The 18,714-nt window shown below is 38.8% G+C and overlaps 1 protein-coding gene across 10 annotated transcripts in view; it reads left to right on the forward strand.

The window, feature by feature from the left end:
- Nucleotides 1-18,714, forward strand: part of bbs9 (Bardet-Biedl syndrome 9) — a 533,593-nt gene that overhangs the window by 103,251 nt on the left and 411,628 nt on the right. For 8 of the 10 annotated variants that reach the window (XM_043688767.2, XM_043688773.2, XM_043688769.2 and 5 more), the window contains exon 15: nucleotides 13,231-13,245. The exons of the other annotated variants lie outside the window; for them this stretch is intronic. In XM_043688767.2, coding sequence (XP_043544702.2) covers nucleotides 13,231-13,245 — 15 coding nt within the window. The remainder of the gene's footprint in view (nucleotides 1-13,230; nucleotides 13,246-18,714) is intronic. 10 annotated transcript variants of the gene reach the window in all.

Below are 18,714 nucleotides of genomic sequence, written 5' to 3' on the forward strand. Positions count from 1 at the left end.
TTTCTTTCTAGAATTGACAAAGGCCAATGATAGGACTGGAAATTTGGAAAGGTTTGTGTTTCACACCAGCTTCCAGATTCAACTAAATTAGTTCTTAAATATAATTGCAGCCCCAGTCCCTATTTATCTGTCATCCTCTTCCCCCTCCACAGTCCTGATGAAGGACTCATTCCCAAAATGTTGACTTTCTTGCTCGTTGGATGCTGCCTGACGTTCTGTGCTTTTTCCAGCGCCACCCTTTTCAACTCTTCTTAAAAGCATGCCTAAAAGGTATGTCCTTTAATGCAGGACCTGTTGGATATACTTTTGAGGTTAGACTAGTTTTCAGCTATTTTTGGGGGCCACCAGTTCATGGACTGGATTTTTTTTAATGAAACCTGCTTATTCTTTGGCAAGAGGTGATGTTGACTAGACTGTAGTAATTATCTATCCATAGTTGCACTGAGTAGGTGGTGCTGTGACAGATGGAACTGTTCACATTCTTGTGATAATGCAACGCCCACACAGCTGTTGGGCAGGGAATTCATGAAATTTGACTGAGTGACCACAGAATTACGAAATTTGTTGAAGCAAGAATGGCATATCCTTTAGAAGGGGACAGGCAGATGAATACTCTCCATGCTATCACAGCTCTGGTTTTTGTGATGATTTGGAGATTTTTGTGGATAGTGAAGGACGCAAAACTAAAATCTGATTGAGCAGATAAGCATATTGATGTTCCGTATTCTTCTAATTCCTCACAGCATTTCCATTCAGTTAGTTGCATGCTACTGGAATGCAGTAACTATTATTATGAGACAAACAAGGCAGACATTTTATGTTCAGCAAGATCCGATAACAAATGACAACTTAGTCAATTTTTCAGACATTATCAAAGGAAGGAAAGTAGTCAGGGCACAACTGCCTTGCTTCCTATGAACATACTCACACAAACATATTCATATATACAGAGGTGCATTCATTCACACAGTCAGTCGAGGGACATGTGAATAAGAAGGAAATAAAGAAGGAAAGAAGTGGTGATGTTGTATTACTCCTTTAAGAACTGTATATGCTAATGAGTTAAGAACCAGGGTGACCAGCAACCATAAGTAACCCAAGCAGCAGCATGTTAGAATAAGGATGTGTACATACATATCTTTCAGTTACAGACCAATTTATCATTTTGTTAAATAAACCTATTTAAGATTTTCAAGTAAAATGAAAGTACTTACTTACCAATCCAGTATGTGTGTGGCAATTCTGTGTTCAGGATAGGACACAAGAATTCAACAAGTGTGATGTGGAATATCACCAGCCATGATTGGGTTCTGAGTCAAAAAGTGTAGCATTGGAAAAGCACAGCAGGTCAGGCAGCTTCCGAGGAGCAGGAGTGTTGATGTTTCAGATATAAGCCCTTTAATCAGGAATGCGGGGAGGGGTTTGGGGGGGGGGGGGGGGGGGGGGTGGAGGGAGCGGGATGGTGGTGGTGGGGCTGAGAGATAAATAGGGGTGTGGTGGTGTGGGTAGGGGGAAGGTAGGTGGGAAGGCGATAGGTGGATGCAGGTGGTGATAGGTTGGTGTGGAGGGCGGAGTGGATAGGTGGGAAGGAAGATGGACAGGTCAAGATTGTGGTGCAGAGTTGAAGAGTTGGATCTAGGATGAGGAGGGGGAAGGGGAGATTTGGAAATTAGAGAAGTTGATGTTGATGATGTGTGGTTGAAGGGTCCCAAGGCAGAAGAATGAGGCATTCTTCCTCCAGTTGGCAAGTGAATTTGATTTGATGATGGAGGAGACCCAGGACTTGTATGTCCTTGTGAGAGTGGGAAGGGGAACCTCATCCCCTTTCCCCCTCCACATTGCTGATGAAAGGCTTGTGCCTAAAACGTTAACTCTCCTGCTCCTTAAATGACTTCCTGCCAGACCTGCTATGCTTTTCCAGTGCCACTCTTTTAGAGTCTAATTCTTCAGTGTCTGCAGTTCTCACTTTCTCCCATGATTGGGTTCTGAGGTATGGCAATTGTTAGCTTAGGTGGCATTTATGAAACAAATCCTTTAACTCATAAACAGTAATATGGGATTGTCTAGTTTATTTATAGACTAATATGCAAAATACATGTCAGCTAAATTACAAACTTTTGTGCTCTTAGAAACTGTACAGTGCAGAAGAATGCCATTCAGTCCATCATGTCTGCGCTAGCATTTCAAATTAACATCATGACATAACACCATCCTCCTGCCCTTTTTCCATGGCCCTACGTGTTTTTTGCATTCAAATAATTATCTTGTGGTCTCTTGAATGCCTCGATTGAACTTGTCTCCAATGTACTTCTAGTCACTGCATTTCAGACCCATGCCATTTACTTTGTGATAAGGTTTCTTCTTGTGTCACAATTTTACTTCTTTTGTATATCATTTTAAATCTGTGCCATCTCATTCTCGACATGTTTATTAGTCGGAATGGCTTCTCCTTGTTTACTTTGTATAGTCCTCTCATGATTTTGAAAACTTCAATCAAATCTCCATTTAATCTTCTCCCCTCCAAGCAAAACAGTCCCAACATCTCTAATCTTTCTTCATAACTGAAGTTTCTCATCCCTGGAATCATTCTTGTGAACCTTTTGCTGCACTCTCAGCAATGCATTCATTTTCTTCCTAAAGCATTACACCCAAAACTGTACATTATACTTTAGCTTAGATCTACCTAGTGTCGCATATAGGCCTAACATAACTTCCCTGCCCTTGTTTGCTGTCAGTATTAATAAATCCTCGGATATTGTATGGTTTCTTAACCATGCTGTCCACCTGTCCTGCTATTTTAATAACATACATATATGCACCCATATATGGGACTGTTTTGCTTGGAGAGGAGAAGATTAAATGGAGATTTGATTGAAGTTTTCAAAATCATGAGAGGACTATACAGAGTAAACAAGGAGAAGCCATTCCCACTAATAAACATGTCGAGAATGAGATGGCACAGATTTAAAATGATATACAAAAGAAGTAAAATTGTGACATATATTTGCTCCTGCACATCTTTTTGAAGTAATACCTTCATACAGTCTCTCCATATTCTTTCTCCTAAAATGTATCATATCATACTTCTATTGCATTGGACATTTAACTCATCTGCCACCTCCTAGTCCATCAACATGTTATTTTTTTGAAGTTTTGTTTGCCTTCCTTGTTTTTGTTTTGCCAGCAAACTTTAAAATAGTTCCTTGCTCACTTAAGATTTAGGTAATTCATGGAAATCAAGAAAAACAAGGATCTAATAGTGAGCCCCAGGCAACTCTATTACAAACCTTCTTCTTGCATGAAAATATTCATTCACCATTGTACTCTGTTGCATATCACTCAGCCAAGTTGTATCTATATTGTTGTTATCCCCTATATTCCATGAGCTTTTATTTCTGTCTGTTGTGCAGTAGCTTGTTGATTGACTTTTGCAAGTTGATGTATACTACAGAAACAGAATTACTCTCATCACCTCACCCCCCCCCGTTCCCGCTTCAACTTCCCTCCAGCAAGTTAGTTAAGCATGATTTTTCTCTTATAACATCTACATTTGCTCTCAAAAATTAAGCCATTTGTCCATTAATTCAAGATCAGATTTTGTTTTTTTCATGTTGTTCCTATCATCAAAATTAAACTGACTGTTCTGTAATTGTTGGGATTATCCTTACACCCTTTTTGAACCAGGACATAATATTTATAATTCTCCAGATTTATGGCATCATCCCATGCCCAAGCAGACTGAAAGATAATGGCCAATTATCTGCAATTTCTACTCTCTTTGCTTTCAGTATCCTTTCTTACATTTCATCTGGCCATGGTGTCTTGTCACCTCAAAGTACTGATGACTTATTCAATATCTCTTCATTATCAATTTTGAGCCCTTCCATGGACTATGCTTTCTCCTCTGTTGTCGTGGCCTGGGTAACATTTGCGTTATTGGTAAAGACAGAAACAAAATATTTATTTAATATCTCTGCCATGCCACCTGCCTCTATGTTTAAATCTCCTCTTGGGCAGTTAGATGACACTGCTGTTACTTTTTACCACTGTTTAATGATTCATTTAAGGCTTCAAAATTCTCCAGTTGCCAAACATTTTCATGTTTCTTCTTTGCTTCTTTGCTTCCCTTCTGAGCATTTTGCATTTAGCTTGATTCTTGATTGTATTTTGTAACTGACTCCTTCACAAGCCCACTATTCTTTTTAATCTTATTTTTTACTTTATTTTAATTAAGGCACCTCTGGATGTGTTTGCTTTACTGGACCCTTTTGAGGGAATATAACGTGACCGTATTCAAAGCATGTCTTCTTTGAAGATAGCCCATTTTTTAGCTATGCTTTTCTCCAATATTTGGCTCTGGGCTAAAGTGCTCAGCTTCATTGAGGTCAGAACTTCCTTGGCTAATTATTCTTAATCTGGATTGTCATTTATCTGCCCTTACTTTCATCTTAAACCTTATGATACAATGACTACTACCTCCTAATAGTTCCCTCACTGACGGTTGATTTACTTGGCCCACCTCATTCCAAGACCCTGGACTAGCAGTCCTCCTTTTTTGTTATCAGATTGGACACTTACAGCTGCAGAAAATTCTCTTGAGCACAATATAAGAACACTTAACTTCCCTGCCCTTAATGCTATCATTATCCCAGTATATATTTAAGTCTCCTATTAAAACTACTGTCGAATTACTCTTGCACCTCTTTCTAATTTTGTTGCAAATTTTTTCCCATACAACCTTCCCACTGATTGATGGCCTGTCAACTACACTGAGCGGTGTAGCTACACGTTTCTTGGTCTTAGCTCTGCCAATGAACCCTTTGGGACATCCTCCTTCTCCAGTACTGCAATGCTATCCTTAACTCGCCTTAATTTCTTCTTTTTCTGCCTTTCCTGAATACCTTGTAATAAGGAATATCTAAAACCCAATTCTGCCCATGCTTCAGGCAGGTCTCTGTTATTGCCACAATATCATAATACCATATCTGTGTCTGAAACTCACCAATTTTATTTACTGTACTAAAACAAAAACAGAAATTGCTGAAGAAACTCAGCAGGTCTGGCAGCATCTGTGGAGAGAAAGTAGTTAATGTTTCAGGTCCAGTGACTCTTCCTTAGAACTAGTAGTAGCTAGGAAAAGCTGGTATAAAATGCTGAGACAGGGGTTAATGGGAGTGATTGGTGAATCAGTAAGTAATAGGTGGAGTTGGAACCCAGTGCAGGAGATAGACAGGTAAGCAGACAAAGGAATAGATGATGGTAAGCCAGGGAAAAAGAAAGCTGATAAAAGGGACCATAATTAGATGAAAATGGGTTTACTGCACTGAGAGCAGCCCATGTGATGATAGGGGCTGTAGTGTGGGAATGGGTAAAGGACCTGGAAAAAGGTGCTCAGGCTTGAAAATGATTGAACTTGATATTGAGTCCTGAAGGCTGCCGTGTCCCTTGAGTGGAAAATGAGAAGCTATTGTTCCAGCTTGTGCTGAGCCTCTCTGGAGCAGCAAGCCTTAGATAGAAAGTTAGCCAGGGAACACAGTGCTCTGTTGAGGTGGCAGACAACTGGAAGTTCGGGATCCTTTGGAGACTGTATTTATTTACTTTACTAGCATTCACATATATGCAGTGTCATTTTCATTTAGAAAAATTTAATTTCTCTCTTACTTCAATTCCAGCTATGAATTTATTATTCTCTGTTCTGGTACTATATGTCCCTTCCAGTCTTTTAACACACCTGGCATTGCTCTCTACTATTTTCTCCCGATTCCCACAACCCTACAGAATTATTTTAAACTCGCTTGAGCAGCACGAGCAAAACACCTCAGAAAGGACTCACCTCAACTTTGTTCAGGTGTAGCATGTCTGACTTGCATCTTTACAGCCATGTGTTTATCTGCCTTTTCCTCTTATTTTTGTACTCACTGGCAAATAGTACTGGGATCTCATTCACCTTCCTAACTGCATTTTTGATACAACATTGACCACGACATAGGAACACAGAAAGAGGAGTAGACCATTCAGCCCATTGGACCTGTATGACCATTCAATGATATCATGACTGATCATGGCCTAACTGCATGTACGTATCTTTGGCTCATATACCTAAATTTTACCTTTGCTTAACAAAATAATATCTATTTGAAATTTAAAATTACCAACTTATCTAGCATCAACCATCTAGCATCATTTGTGCATAAAAATGCTTCCTAACATCTTTCTTGATTCATCTAGCCCTAATTTTTAGACTATGACCCTGAGTTCTAGAATGTCTAACCAGTAGAACTAGTTTATCTTTATCTGTCTGTCTTTTCTTGTTAACATCTTCAAGACTTTGATTAGATCACCCCTTCATCTTCTAAATTATAGAGAAAACGTGCCTGATTTTTATAATGACTTTTCATTATCTAAATCCTGAAGTCCAGGAATCATTCTTGCAAACCTATATTGTATTCCCTCCAAGGCCAATATATCCTTCCTAAGGTGTGGTTCCTAGATCTGCTCACAATACTCGAAGTGGGGACTAAACAGGGTTTTGTATAACTCCAGGATAACTTCTGCATCCTTGTACTCCAGTCCTCTTGACATAAAAGTCAATATTCCATTAGCCTTCTTGAAAAAGCAAGTTCACTTCCTCCCCTAAAGAATGTCCTGCAACACCTTTGACGTTCTAGACCATTGTACCAGAGAGACAGTATACTTTCCTGAAGTCACATCTGTGGTCGCAGAATCATCAGTCTGTTCCCCAACTAATGAATGAATCCCTCATCACTACTACTTTTCCACTCTTCTTCCTTCTGTCCTGTACAGCTGACTAATGGTGCCTTTGGCCTGGCACAAGCTGCATTTTTCTGAGGAAACATTGCAATTATCAATATCCAGAATATAAAACCAATTCTTGTAAGACCACAAAGGACTCTTGCGCTATCCGCCTGCATCTCTTAGATTGCATCTCTCAGACTGCTGGTGGTCACCCATTCCTATCTTTCTTCATACCTCTAACCTGCATGTGGCCATCTATTTGAATGTGCTGTTCCTATAACTTCTAGCCTTGCAGATGCACTCCAAAGTCTTCAGCCTCTGCTCAAATTCTGAAACCTGGAGCTAAATATTCTGTCACCAGTGATGCTTCCTGTACATGTGTTCAGTAAGTCATGTGAAATGTCCACGATCCCCTACATTATAGTGTGGACATTTTGAATGATAAGATTACTCTGCCATAACGTAAACTTTCTTTCGTTCCATAAACTAAAGATTAGACATTCGTGAACTTGTGTTCTCCTGTGATGTCATTCCTTATGTAAAAAGTTTAATGGGTTATACATGCCCAAAGTATTCTATAGTTCTGAAAAAGAATCATATACAACTTGAAACATTAACTCTGCTTTTCTGTCCAAAGATGCTGCCAGACCTTCTGACTATTTTCAACTCTATGTTTTAGAATCTACATCTACAATATTTTGATTTAATTCTGTAGTTTGCAAAGATTTACTGAAAGTGCAGGTATTAAAAAGGAATGAACAATTTTGATGCAGATAATTATAGCTTGCAGAATCCTTTGAAACACATTAGCTCTACTTAACTTGTATTCAGTTCAGCGCTCATTATTTGCAAAATGTTGATCACAGTTTTTTAAAACTAGGTCTGTAAATTCATAATATGATCTTCCTATAGAGGGCAGCAGATACTGGCAGAAGTAAATCTGTAATAGATTATAACAGGCAGCCAGGACTAAATTGTATTATATCTACAACTTGTTAATATTGCAGGGTATGGAATTATCAAAGAATATTAATTGACAAGAAGATCACTTGGATCATAGACTGATCTGATTTATGAATGATCAGCATGTGTGACTTCATGACACAGAGATATTTGTTGCGTTTGATGTGCATTTATTTTGCTTTCCGTGCTCTGAATTGTCTTTTTGAATTTAAGTAATTTTGGAAATATTTTTATTAATTGTCATACTGTACTTCCATTTCTTTTGTTCTGGTCTTTTCCTTCAAACAATGCTATAAAAAAAGTTTACTGGTCATCGAGGTTATTCAATGAACCCATTCATTGCACATATTACTTGTCTTGTTTGGCTCTGTAACCATAGTGACTCTGCTTCACAACTATTTCATTGATTTGGTGTATCACCACCACCTCAGCACAATTGACGTGGGGAGGTACATGCTGTCCTAGCTAGTGACACCCACATCTTGTGAATGAATTTAAAAAGGAATCCTAAGTATTTGATGAGGTGCCAAGTAAGTTTAAATTATTTGATTTCCGTTCACTCTTTTGAACATCTTTTCATGAGGAAATTGAATGAAAATAACAATATTCTGTTTAACACAATTAATTAAGGCATTTTAATTTGCATCTTAACCTTGACTGAAATAGATGATCCTTTAAATTGGAATGCTGGTGCTCTACCATGAATAAGCTAGTGATAATTTTTGACATGACCTGAAAATGTGTATAAACTAGTTGACAAAGGTGACAATGCATGTGTTGTTCAGGAAATTATGTTGGCAAAGAATCTTACAAGACAACTTATTATTACTAATTTATATCTTGGAACTTTAGTCATATTTGCAATGTTGTAGGATTGTGACTGAAAATTCTGTAGGATTGGAACTGAATGTCCAGTTGGTCTGGTGAGGCCGCCTAGGAGCAGCACAAGTGGTAACTAAAACAAAGTAGGCAAAAGAGTACAAGATGCATTTCAATGTAGATAACTTAAGATTAGTTCACTGTAGGTAATATGCATTTTCAATCTATAGCATCAACCTAGCTGAGAATAAAGCTGAAGAAATGAACGCACCAAAGCTTGGGACAAGTGCCACCAATGTGCAGTGGGAAAAGACCGCAGTCTAAAGTTTTTCTGCCAAATATAATGAGGGTAGACAAGCAGGAGGCAGGAAGAGCACAGCAAGCAAGGTGGTGGAGAGTGTCCGTTGTATTGGGTATAACTCTTCTTCAGGATTGCAGATGAGGGTAGGGGGAGTTGCAGATAAAGAGGAGGGAAGAAGGGTTATGGATGGGGAGGGGGCGGAGTGGTGAAGTGATTTTAGATGAATACAGGTGGTAGGTACAACTTGGTAGGTCAATCGGAGGAATGAATCCGGTTGGTAGCTAGAAGGAGGGATTGGTCAGAGAGATGGAAGGGAGGAGGCAGGTCTGGAAAGGGTCTCGGGATAGGTGGGAAGGTTATTTGAAATTGGAGAACTCAATGTTGAGTCCTCCAGACTGTAGGCTGCCCAGGTGGAAGATGAGGTGTTGTTTCTCCAATTTGTAGTCTGAATCACTGTGACAATGGAGGAAGCCAAGGATGGACATACTGGAGAGGGAGTAGAAAGGGAAATTGAAATGGCCAGTGGCTGGGAGGTCAGGCTTGCTGTTACGGGCCGGGCTGAGTTGCTCAGTGAAACGTGCCCTTAGTTTACATTGATCTTACCGATGTAGAAAAGACCACATCAGGAGCACCAGATACAGCCTGGAGGATACAACATTGAGTTCTTCAATTTCAAAACACCTCATCTTCCATAACTACCACTTGTATTCACCTATCACCACCTCACCCCTCTGCCCCTCTTGCCACCCATAACCTTCCCCACCCCCTGCATCTGCAACTCCTCCTTCCCCCACCTCCATTCCTAAAGAAGGGTTATACCCGACATGTCGGACTTCTCCAACTCCTGATGCTGCTTGGCTTGCTGTGCTCTTCTAGCCTCCTGCTTGTCTACTTTGGGTTCTAGTTTTTTTTTGTCTCTGAATATAATGAGCTTTCATCAAGATCCCAGACCACATCACTACATTAAAAAGAATGTAAAATACTTTCCTTGTCCAATTAGAAAGTGCCTTTTATTGCAGCTGGATGGAAACGCTGAGGAATGTCAAATTCCAATGTCTACTTTCTGTCAAGTCTATTACAGAAACGTTTTGGTCCCTTTGTCGGTAAACTTGAAGACATGTAAAAGTGACAGTACTTTTAGCTTAATCTGGAAAAGCAAATCAAAATCAGGTGGATGTGAAAAATCTCTTGACGTGATTTGTAGAGAAATGGGAGTCCTCTTGATATCCTAACTAACATTTATTCCTTCATCAATATCAGCAAAACAGACTGGCCTTTTATCGTATTGTTGTTTGAGGGTTTACTGTGCACTGTTACTATACTGCAATTGACGATGCAATAACAGTCGTTGAGCTTAAAAATATCCATAGGCTGTGAAATGCTTTTAAATATCCTGAACACATGGAAAGTCATATATAAATGTAATTTGTACTGCAGTATAGGTGATGCATCTATAAAGCAAGGCTGAGATGGGTCCAATTAAAAGTGTACAATGATTTGGTTACTGCAGATTGTCTTCAACATTCAATTTGTTCATTAATTAGTAAAGGAGATAGGCAAACCTTTGAAGTGCTGTACAGAAGGGGAGTTCAATCTCTCATAAAAAAATATAGAAATGTGTGGAAAAGCAAGAGGAAAATTGGATTTGAATTGGGCCAGATTTTCCGAGGAATAGCAATCTGTTGCTTCTTTGGATGCAATGAAAGACCTTCGCATTTCTAAATGGAGATTCTTATCAGAAATGCAAAGCCATACTTCCATACTGACAGGTCCTTTCAAGGGGTTCCAAGTCCAACAGTGAGCAAGGGTGGATCTGGTCCTATGGGGGAGATAGGGTCATGTCCAGCAGCGGGAAATGTGGCATGGTGAAGTGTGTCATTGTAAGTATTTACCCAACGTTAGTGGAACTTCCGAATTCTCTCATTTAAATAGATACTTTTGGGAGCTTTCCAGACATAGTGGAATTGCTCAGTGAACCTTCAATTTCCTGGCTACTTCTTTGGAGCCTGCTATGATAGGGACTCCATAGAGTTCTCATTCACAGCTCCTACTAATGCTTCAGAGACAATTATCTGGCCATCAGAAAATTGGAGCTTCTGTCTCAGCAAATGGTCCACCTGTCGAAGCTGCTGAGCTTTGTGCGACATGATCATTGAGTCGTTACCAGTGTCCTCACACAATCAAAGGATTTAGCCGGGGATGAAGAATGCTGGTTGCATGCTGTCTTGAGAATAAAGCTTTTCTATTAATAATCTGTGTCAATGATTAGGATTTACATCTTTCAGTATGAAAGCATTACTGCGTCATTACCATTATTTACGTTCTGCCCTGAATTGCATGATTCATGAACTTGCAGCTTCTTTCAGAGTGTTATTGTGGTTTGTGGTTCTGTCCGCAATTGTTGATATTCTTCCCACAGGACTTGGTTTGCTGCAGTGTATTTTATTCTTTAAAGTGTAACTTGTATAGAAAATAACATAAAATGACTGGACATCAAGTGGAGCAAAGATTGCATTTAAGATAGCAGATCATATTGAAAAACTGTGTGATCATTGTGATTGAATGTTGACATGCAGCTGCATTCTCCTCCATGATTTTTTAAAATGCATTAATTATTCAAGGGATGTTTATGAGGCTGTGAATCTACTTGCCATGAGAGTGGATTTTAAAATTGAACATTTCACCCATTCTTGAGGTAAACCGTTGTAATAAGCCTTTTGTACTAAAGATCCCAGCATAAAAGTTGGGACTGACAGTGGGTCTTTGGTCATTTTATAATTTTATAGCATGCATAGGAGGTTCAAATCTAACTTCTCAGCAGAAGATATTTATCATTGTTCTGCGTATGCCAGAAATAAATGTTTATGAATGTAAAACAAAGATTTTAGTGGAACTAACGGAAGCATAATTTGATAAAATACTGAGATGTAGAGTCATATAGTCATAGGGATATACAGTGTGCCAACCAGATATCCTAAATAAATCTAGTGCCATTTGCCAGCATTTGGCCTATATCCCTCTAAACTCTTTCTATTCATACACCCATCAAGATGCCTTTTAAATGTTGTAATTGTACTAGCCTCCACCACTTCCTCTGGCAGCTCATTCCATATATGCACTACCCTCTGCGTGAAAAACTTTCCCCTTAGGTCCCTTTTAAATCTTTCCCTTCTCACTTTAAACCCATGCCCTCTAGTTTAATCTATTTTTTCTGTCCATGCCCCTTATGTTTTTGTAAACCTCTATAAGGTCACCCTTCAGCCTCTAACACTCCAGGGAAAATAGCCCCAGTCTTTTCAGCCCCTCACTATGGCTCAAACCCTCCAATCCTGGCAACATCCTTGTAAATCTTTTATGAACCCTTTCAAGTTTCACAACATGCTTCTTGTAATAGGGGGACCAGAATTGCATGCAGTATTCTAAAAGTGGCCTAACCAATGCCCCATACAGCTGCAATATGACCTCCCAACTTCTATACGCAAGCATACCAAACACCTTCAATGTCGTATCTACTCCACTTTCAAGGGACTATGAGCCTGAACTCCAACGTCTCTTTGTTCAGCAACATTCTCCAGGACCTTACCATTAACTATGTAAATCCTACCCTGATTTGTCTTTCCGAAATTCAGCACCTCACATTTATCTAAATTAAGCTCCATCTGCCGCTCCTCGGCCTATTGTCCATCTGATCACGATCCCATTGTATTCCGAGGTAACCTTCTTTGCTGTCAACTTCAATTCCAATTTTGGTGTCATATATAACCTTACTAACTATACCTCCTATATTCATATCAAATATTTATGTAAATGACGAAAATCAACGGACTGAGCACTGATCCTTGTGGCAGAACACTGGTCACAGGCCTCCAGTCTGAAAAGTAACCCTCTGCCACCACTTTTTCTTCTACCTTTGAGCCAGTTCTGTATCCAAATAACAAGTCCTTCCTATATTCCATGTGATCTAACCTTGCTAACCAGTTCACCATGAGGAACCTTGTTGAACGCTTTACTAAAGTCCATGTACATCATGTCCACCACTCTGCACTCATCAATGCTCTGAGTGACAGGATTGATTAACAGCAAACTACTAATTCAGAAGTGGAAAAGATCACTGTTATTTTTGCTTTAATTTGAAGATTTTGTGCAGAGGATTTGTTAATATAACTAATAGTCATCCATTAATTTTAATAGTGTATTCTAAATAGATGGGATTAAATAGGTCAATTTTTAAAAAAAATCTGTATCTTAACTCATTTTGGAATCTGAAAAAGACATAAAAGAAAAAAAGATGAGTGAAGTTGTGGGAAAAGGCTAATGTATGTTTTAGTCTACCTGAGCCTGTATGTTGCTTATAGTTTTCTATTTTTCTTTGTGCTTTCTTTGGTAACCAGAACGAAACCCTGAAGGTAAGTTAATACTTTGTATCACTTATCACTTTGAGAACTTCACAAGCTATTTTGAATACAAAATAGTTTTTGCCAACATTAATCATGAGTTTAAAATGGATTTAATCTATGTATAGGATTTTATGTCTCTTATACCCCTCTGCCCCAACTTAGAACAGCATTTATCTGTTGTGTTGATGCAATTAATACTAAATGCAAAATGAGATTTTTGTCTTCTGTATGGCATTATCCCCTCTACAGCATATCTTACTCGGGTTATACCTATATTGAGATTACAAGTATAAATTAATGAGCTTGAAAAACATGCACTAATTTTAAAATATATCTACATCTTGATATAACATCAGTATTGAATTGTTAATTCAAAGTACAATTTAGTTATAATGATGAATGATATACATAACTCAAACTAACATTGCCCCAGCAATTGAAGAAGTGGTTTAGTTCTTTTTCCTCAGGGCTCTCAGAGGGTTATAACTTTGGTGTGCTCAATGGAAGATTCTTATCAGATATTTGCATTTAGACATTTCATGAGAGTTTGAAAGTTTCACATGCCTTCATTAGATCTTCTGTAGCTGAAAAGAAGGTTAGTATGGGGAAAGTAATTTGTCACATTGCTCAATTGTGCTAGTAGAAAGTGAGGACTGCAGATGCTGGAGATCAGAGCTGAAAATGTGTTGCTGGAAAAGTGCAGCAGGCCAGGCAGCATCCAAGGAGCAGGAGAATCGACGTTTCGGGCGTGAGCCCTTCTTCAATTGTGTTAGTGCTTGGTAGTAAGATTAGTGGCATCCTGATTTATTTTTAACTCTGTTTACATAATTTCTTCTTAGAAATTTGTTTGATTCTTTCATGAGATGTGGGCTTTTTTGTTGGAGCCAGCATTTATTTCCCATCCTTAATTGGTCATGAGATGGTGGTGAGCTGTTGTCTTGAACAGTTGCAGTTCATTTGGTGTAGGTAAACCAGCAATGTTGTGAGAGAGAGAATTCAAGAATTTTGACTCGTTGACACTGAAGGAATGGTGATAAATTTCCATGTCTAGATGGTGAGTGGCCTGGAGCAGAACTTGCAGGTGTGGCGTTCCCAAGTATCTGTTGCTGTTGTCCTTCAAGTGGTTATGGAATGTGCTGTCTAAGGAGCCTTGATGTTGTAGGTAACGCATTCTGCTGCCACTGTATGTGTCAATGGTGGAGGGAGTGAATGGTTTTGAATGTGGTGCCAATCAAACGGCTGCTTTGTCCTGTTTTATGAAGTTTCTTGAGTGCTGCATTTCCAGAAAAGTGGGGAGTATTACATCAATCTGTGATCTGTGTCATGTAAGTGGTGGACAGGCTTTTATGGTGTTAGGAAATGTATTTGCTGCAGCATTCCTAGCCTCTCTTAAAGCCATAATATTTATATGACTAGCCCAGCTCAGTTTCTGGTCAGTAGTAACACCAAGATTTGATTGTGCAGATTCAGTGATGGAAATGTCATTGAATGTGAAGGGGCGATTAATTGTATTTGCCTTGCTGGAAATGGTTGTTGCCTGAAATTTGTTTCGCATAATGATATTTGCCACTTATAAGTCCAAGTCCAAATATTGTCCAGATCTTGTTGTATTTGGATATGGACTACTTTAGTGTTTAAGGAGTCATGAATTGTGTAAAACTTGTGCAATCATCAGTGACCATCCCAACTTCTGACCTGAAAAATTATAGATGTCTTGCATATATTTGAAGATTCATATTTGTCTGATCCTATGTGACTGCTTTATAGCTACTTGTCTGCCTACAAACAGCTGCAAATTGCTGCCTGCCTGACCTTGAACCTTACAGTGTACAAGAGACAACCTCTTGTGTTTGCCTCTGAGTATTTACTGATTCAATATCTGAGACAATACCAACTTTCTCATCCAACAAATATACTGTCAATCCTGTACTCTATACTACTCCTGTACGTTACTGCTAAATACCAACTCCAGCAATTACATTTCATGGCATGTCTTGCTAAAATAATTCATCCAACCTGGGTACATAAATGATGGTAAAATGATAAACCACATAATTTTCAGTGGATATGATTACTTTCATCTGATGTTATGCTTTTTAACAAATAAGTAAATTTGTATTTACTGTTGTTAAAATAGAATGCATATTGCTGGAGTTCAAAAACTGCTGACAACTTTGAGACACTGAATCTATTTTGTTCTTGTATTAGAGGTCAATTCAAGTCGTCAGTATTTCAATGTTGCTGATGAATTCACCTGTACAATAACTTTCAGAAGGCAAGAACCGGAAATCAGCTTCTGTTGACAGGATTTGATTTACGTGAAATGTACGCCACTCAATGCTTTCCTTTCATCCAAGAGTTCAATCATAGTGATGTAATATTCAATCTATAAAGAATTTTAAAGAAATGCTTTATACTATTGAATGCTGCAATGAGCTTCCCTGTGATTGCCTGGAAGATTAGCGGCACTGACGGCGTGAAACAACACAGTGAATCAAGCCCAGTGCCCCACCAGGCAAAAAAAGGAAAACAGGAAATTCAGGAAATGCTGGCTAGCAGTTTAGTGCTACTGGTCTGTATCTACATTTAACCGTTAGAGAGGTGACTCATGTTACAGTAGAGGTATGTGTTCATTGATGCCATTTCATGCCATTCTAACAACATCCACCTGCTGTTCTACAGTGTTTTAAATATAAGCAAAGATTTTAAAACAAGAGACAGAGTGGAAGAGTTTAGATAGATAACCAAAGTCATGGTTGAAAGGGGGTTGTGAGGTTTACAAAGTTGATATCTCCTGTCGCTAATGATGGAATTGGGAGAAGAGGCAATGAGATTCAATGAAAGGCCACAGTCAGAGGATTAGAGACCATGAATTGGGATTGCAGTTAGGAGAAAGCAGTTAAGCATTTGTAAATAAAGATCAATACTTTGAATTCAACGATTGCCATGAAGCCATTAGAGGGTGTGGGGTGATTGAGAAGTGGGTTCGCTGACCAAAATGTGGGCAATGAAGGTTTGGGGGAGTTCAGAAGGCTGGCAAGAAGACTGTATGAAAAATCCTGTCTTCAGCAGTTCGAGGGTTGGAAAACTGTTAAGGATGAATACATTTGTTTTGAACTTCACGGATGGAGAACTTGATACTTATTTTAAAAAGGCACTTTGAAAACCCAATCAAAGTTTTTTTTTATTCATTTGGGGGATTTGAGCATCATTGATAAGTCCAGTCTTTATTTCTCATTACTCCAAATGTTTTTGGGAAGGTTGTGATGTGTCAGCCACTTCCTTGAATGACAGCAGTCACTCTCGTGAAATTTTGCATTTAAATCTGCAGATAATCAAACAATATAAAGTACAACAAAATAAGCTAAATATATCACGTTAAGTTTAGTTTTGAAAGAAAACAGGCATTATAAGATATGGTGAGGTCAGTACTGGGATTTGAGCCATAAGATTGTAAAGGTTTAATAACATTTTAAGGCAAAATGATTTAAACCTGGAATATTAAATAATATGTTATGTGTTATTGGTATCAACATAATGTGTTATTGGTATCAATCTAATATTCACATTCTCTGTGAACATTAGATGGTGCATTGTTGAAGACATAGGTGTTAACTGTATGTTCTGGTTTTCCTCATTACAGGATTTAGTTACCGGAAAATCATAATTGCTACGCACCGATATTTTGGAGTGTGACTTCAGAGTGAATGTGTACAGCGTCATAGGTGAAGTTTCAGAGAGGCCTGAAATCTGTGTCTTGCTGTTTCAGGGCAGTGGTTTGACAAAGAGTTACTGACCTGAAACCTCTCTTTTATTTATTTACTCACAGTCTGTACTTGATAGAGTTTGGAAGGATGAGGGAAGATCTCATTGAAACTTACAGAAAACTGAGAGGCCTGGGTAGAGTGGACACAGAGAAGATGTTTCCACTAGTAGGAGAGACTAGGACCTGAGGGCACAGCCTCAGAATGATGGGACAACCCTTTAGAACTGAGATGAGGAGGAATTTCTTCAGTCAGAAAGTGGTGAATCTGTGGAAGTCATTGCCACGGAAGGTTTTGGAGGCCAGGTTGCTAGGTGTATTTAAGGTGTAGATAGATTAGACAATTGATTAATATTGAGATCAAAGGTTATGGGGAGAATGCAGGAGAACAAAGTTGAGAAACATATCAATATGATTGAATGGCAGAGTGGGCTTCATGGGCTGAACGATTTAATTCTGCTTCTGTATCCCCTGGTCAAATTCATGGATTTAATACCAGACAGTGACCCACTGATCAGGGAACAAGAAAAAATCCATTTGTCTAGAGTGACCACAGATAGGTATTTAGTTATTTAATCTATGAAAGGCTTGTATCGCTTCTGTGGTTTCAGGCATGATATGTCTAGCACTAATGCCTTAATCTGTTATCACACCCAATGCAACTTGCATATTGACCTTGTGCTTGTTTTTAAAAATTCATCATTTTTCATTCTAATTGCTTAAATATTTAAATTAAGCAGATTTTACATCACATCTGATTTATAATTTTGAATGGAGTCTGATCAACCAATCCCCTTATAGCAACAACTTTTAAAAATAAAGTGTCTGTTTAAGGTAATTGGCTAATCTGCCAACATTAGCTGTTCTTTAATGTCAAATTTATTGATGTTTAAATCTGAATTTCTCTGTTTGATTATTTTCTAGTTTCTACTTTCATTCACCAGTCTCACTTAATTTGCCATCTTCTTAGTTGCATTACACCTAAAATAAATTTATCCCCGTCATATTGTGAAACTTGTTTTGGAGAGGAAGGTTGTGACTTACCCACCAAATTATTAGAGTCATAGACATACAGCACGGAAACAGATCCTTTGGTCCAACTTGTTTCACTGACCAGACATCCAAATCTAACCTAGTCGCAGTTGCCAGCATTTGGCCCATATCCCTCTGAACTCTTTCTATTCATCTACGTTTTCAGATACCTTTTAAATGTTGAAATTGTACCCACCTCCACTACTTCCTCTGGCAGCTCGCTCCATGCATGCACCACCCTCTGCATGAAACTTTATTGCTGGAACAGCACAGCAGGTCAGGCAGCATCTAGGGAACAGAAGATTCGACGTTTCGGGCACATGCCCTTCTTCCCGAAACGTCGAATCTTCTGTTCCCTAGATGCTGCCTGACCTGCTGTGCTGTTCCAGCAATAAAGTTTCAGCTTTGATCTCCAGCGTCTGCAGACCTCACTTTCTCCCCACCCTCTGCATGAAAAGGTTACCCCTCAGGTCTAGGATAATGCTCTCTTCCGCCATCTTCCATTGGACAGAAGATACAGAAGTTTGAAAACATGTTCAAACAGATTCAAGAACAGCTTCTTCCGTGCTGTTACCAGACTTTTGAATGGACCGCTCATATATTAAAATTGATCTTTGTCTGCCAATTCTTTTAAACTGTAACCTTATATTCTGCATTCTTTTCTAATACCCTGATGTATTTAC

The sequence above is a fragment of the Chiloscyllium plagiosum genome, unplaced genomic scaffold (assembly GCF_037043375.1).
Source record: "Chiloscyllium plagiosum isolate Xiang-an unplaced genomic scaffold, Cpla_swu_hap1 HiC_scaffold_4, whole genome shotgun sequence".
In the NCBI taxonomy this organism is placed as follows: domain Eukaryota; kingdom Metazoa; phylum Chordata; class Chondrichthyes; order Orectolobiformes; family Hemiscylliidae; genus Chiloscyllium; species Chiloscyllium plagiosum.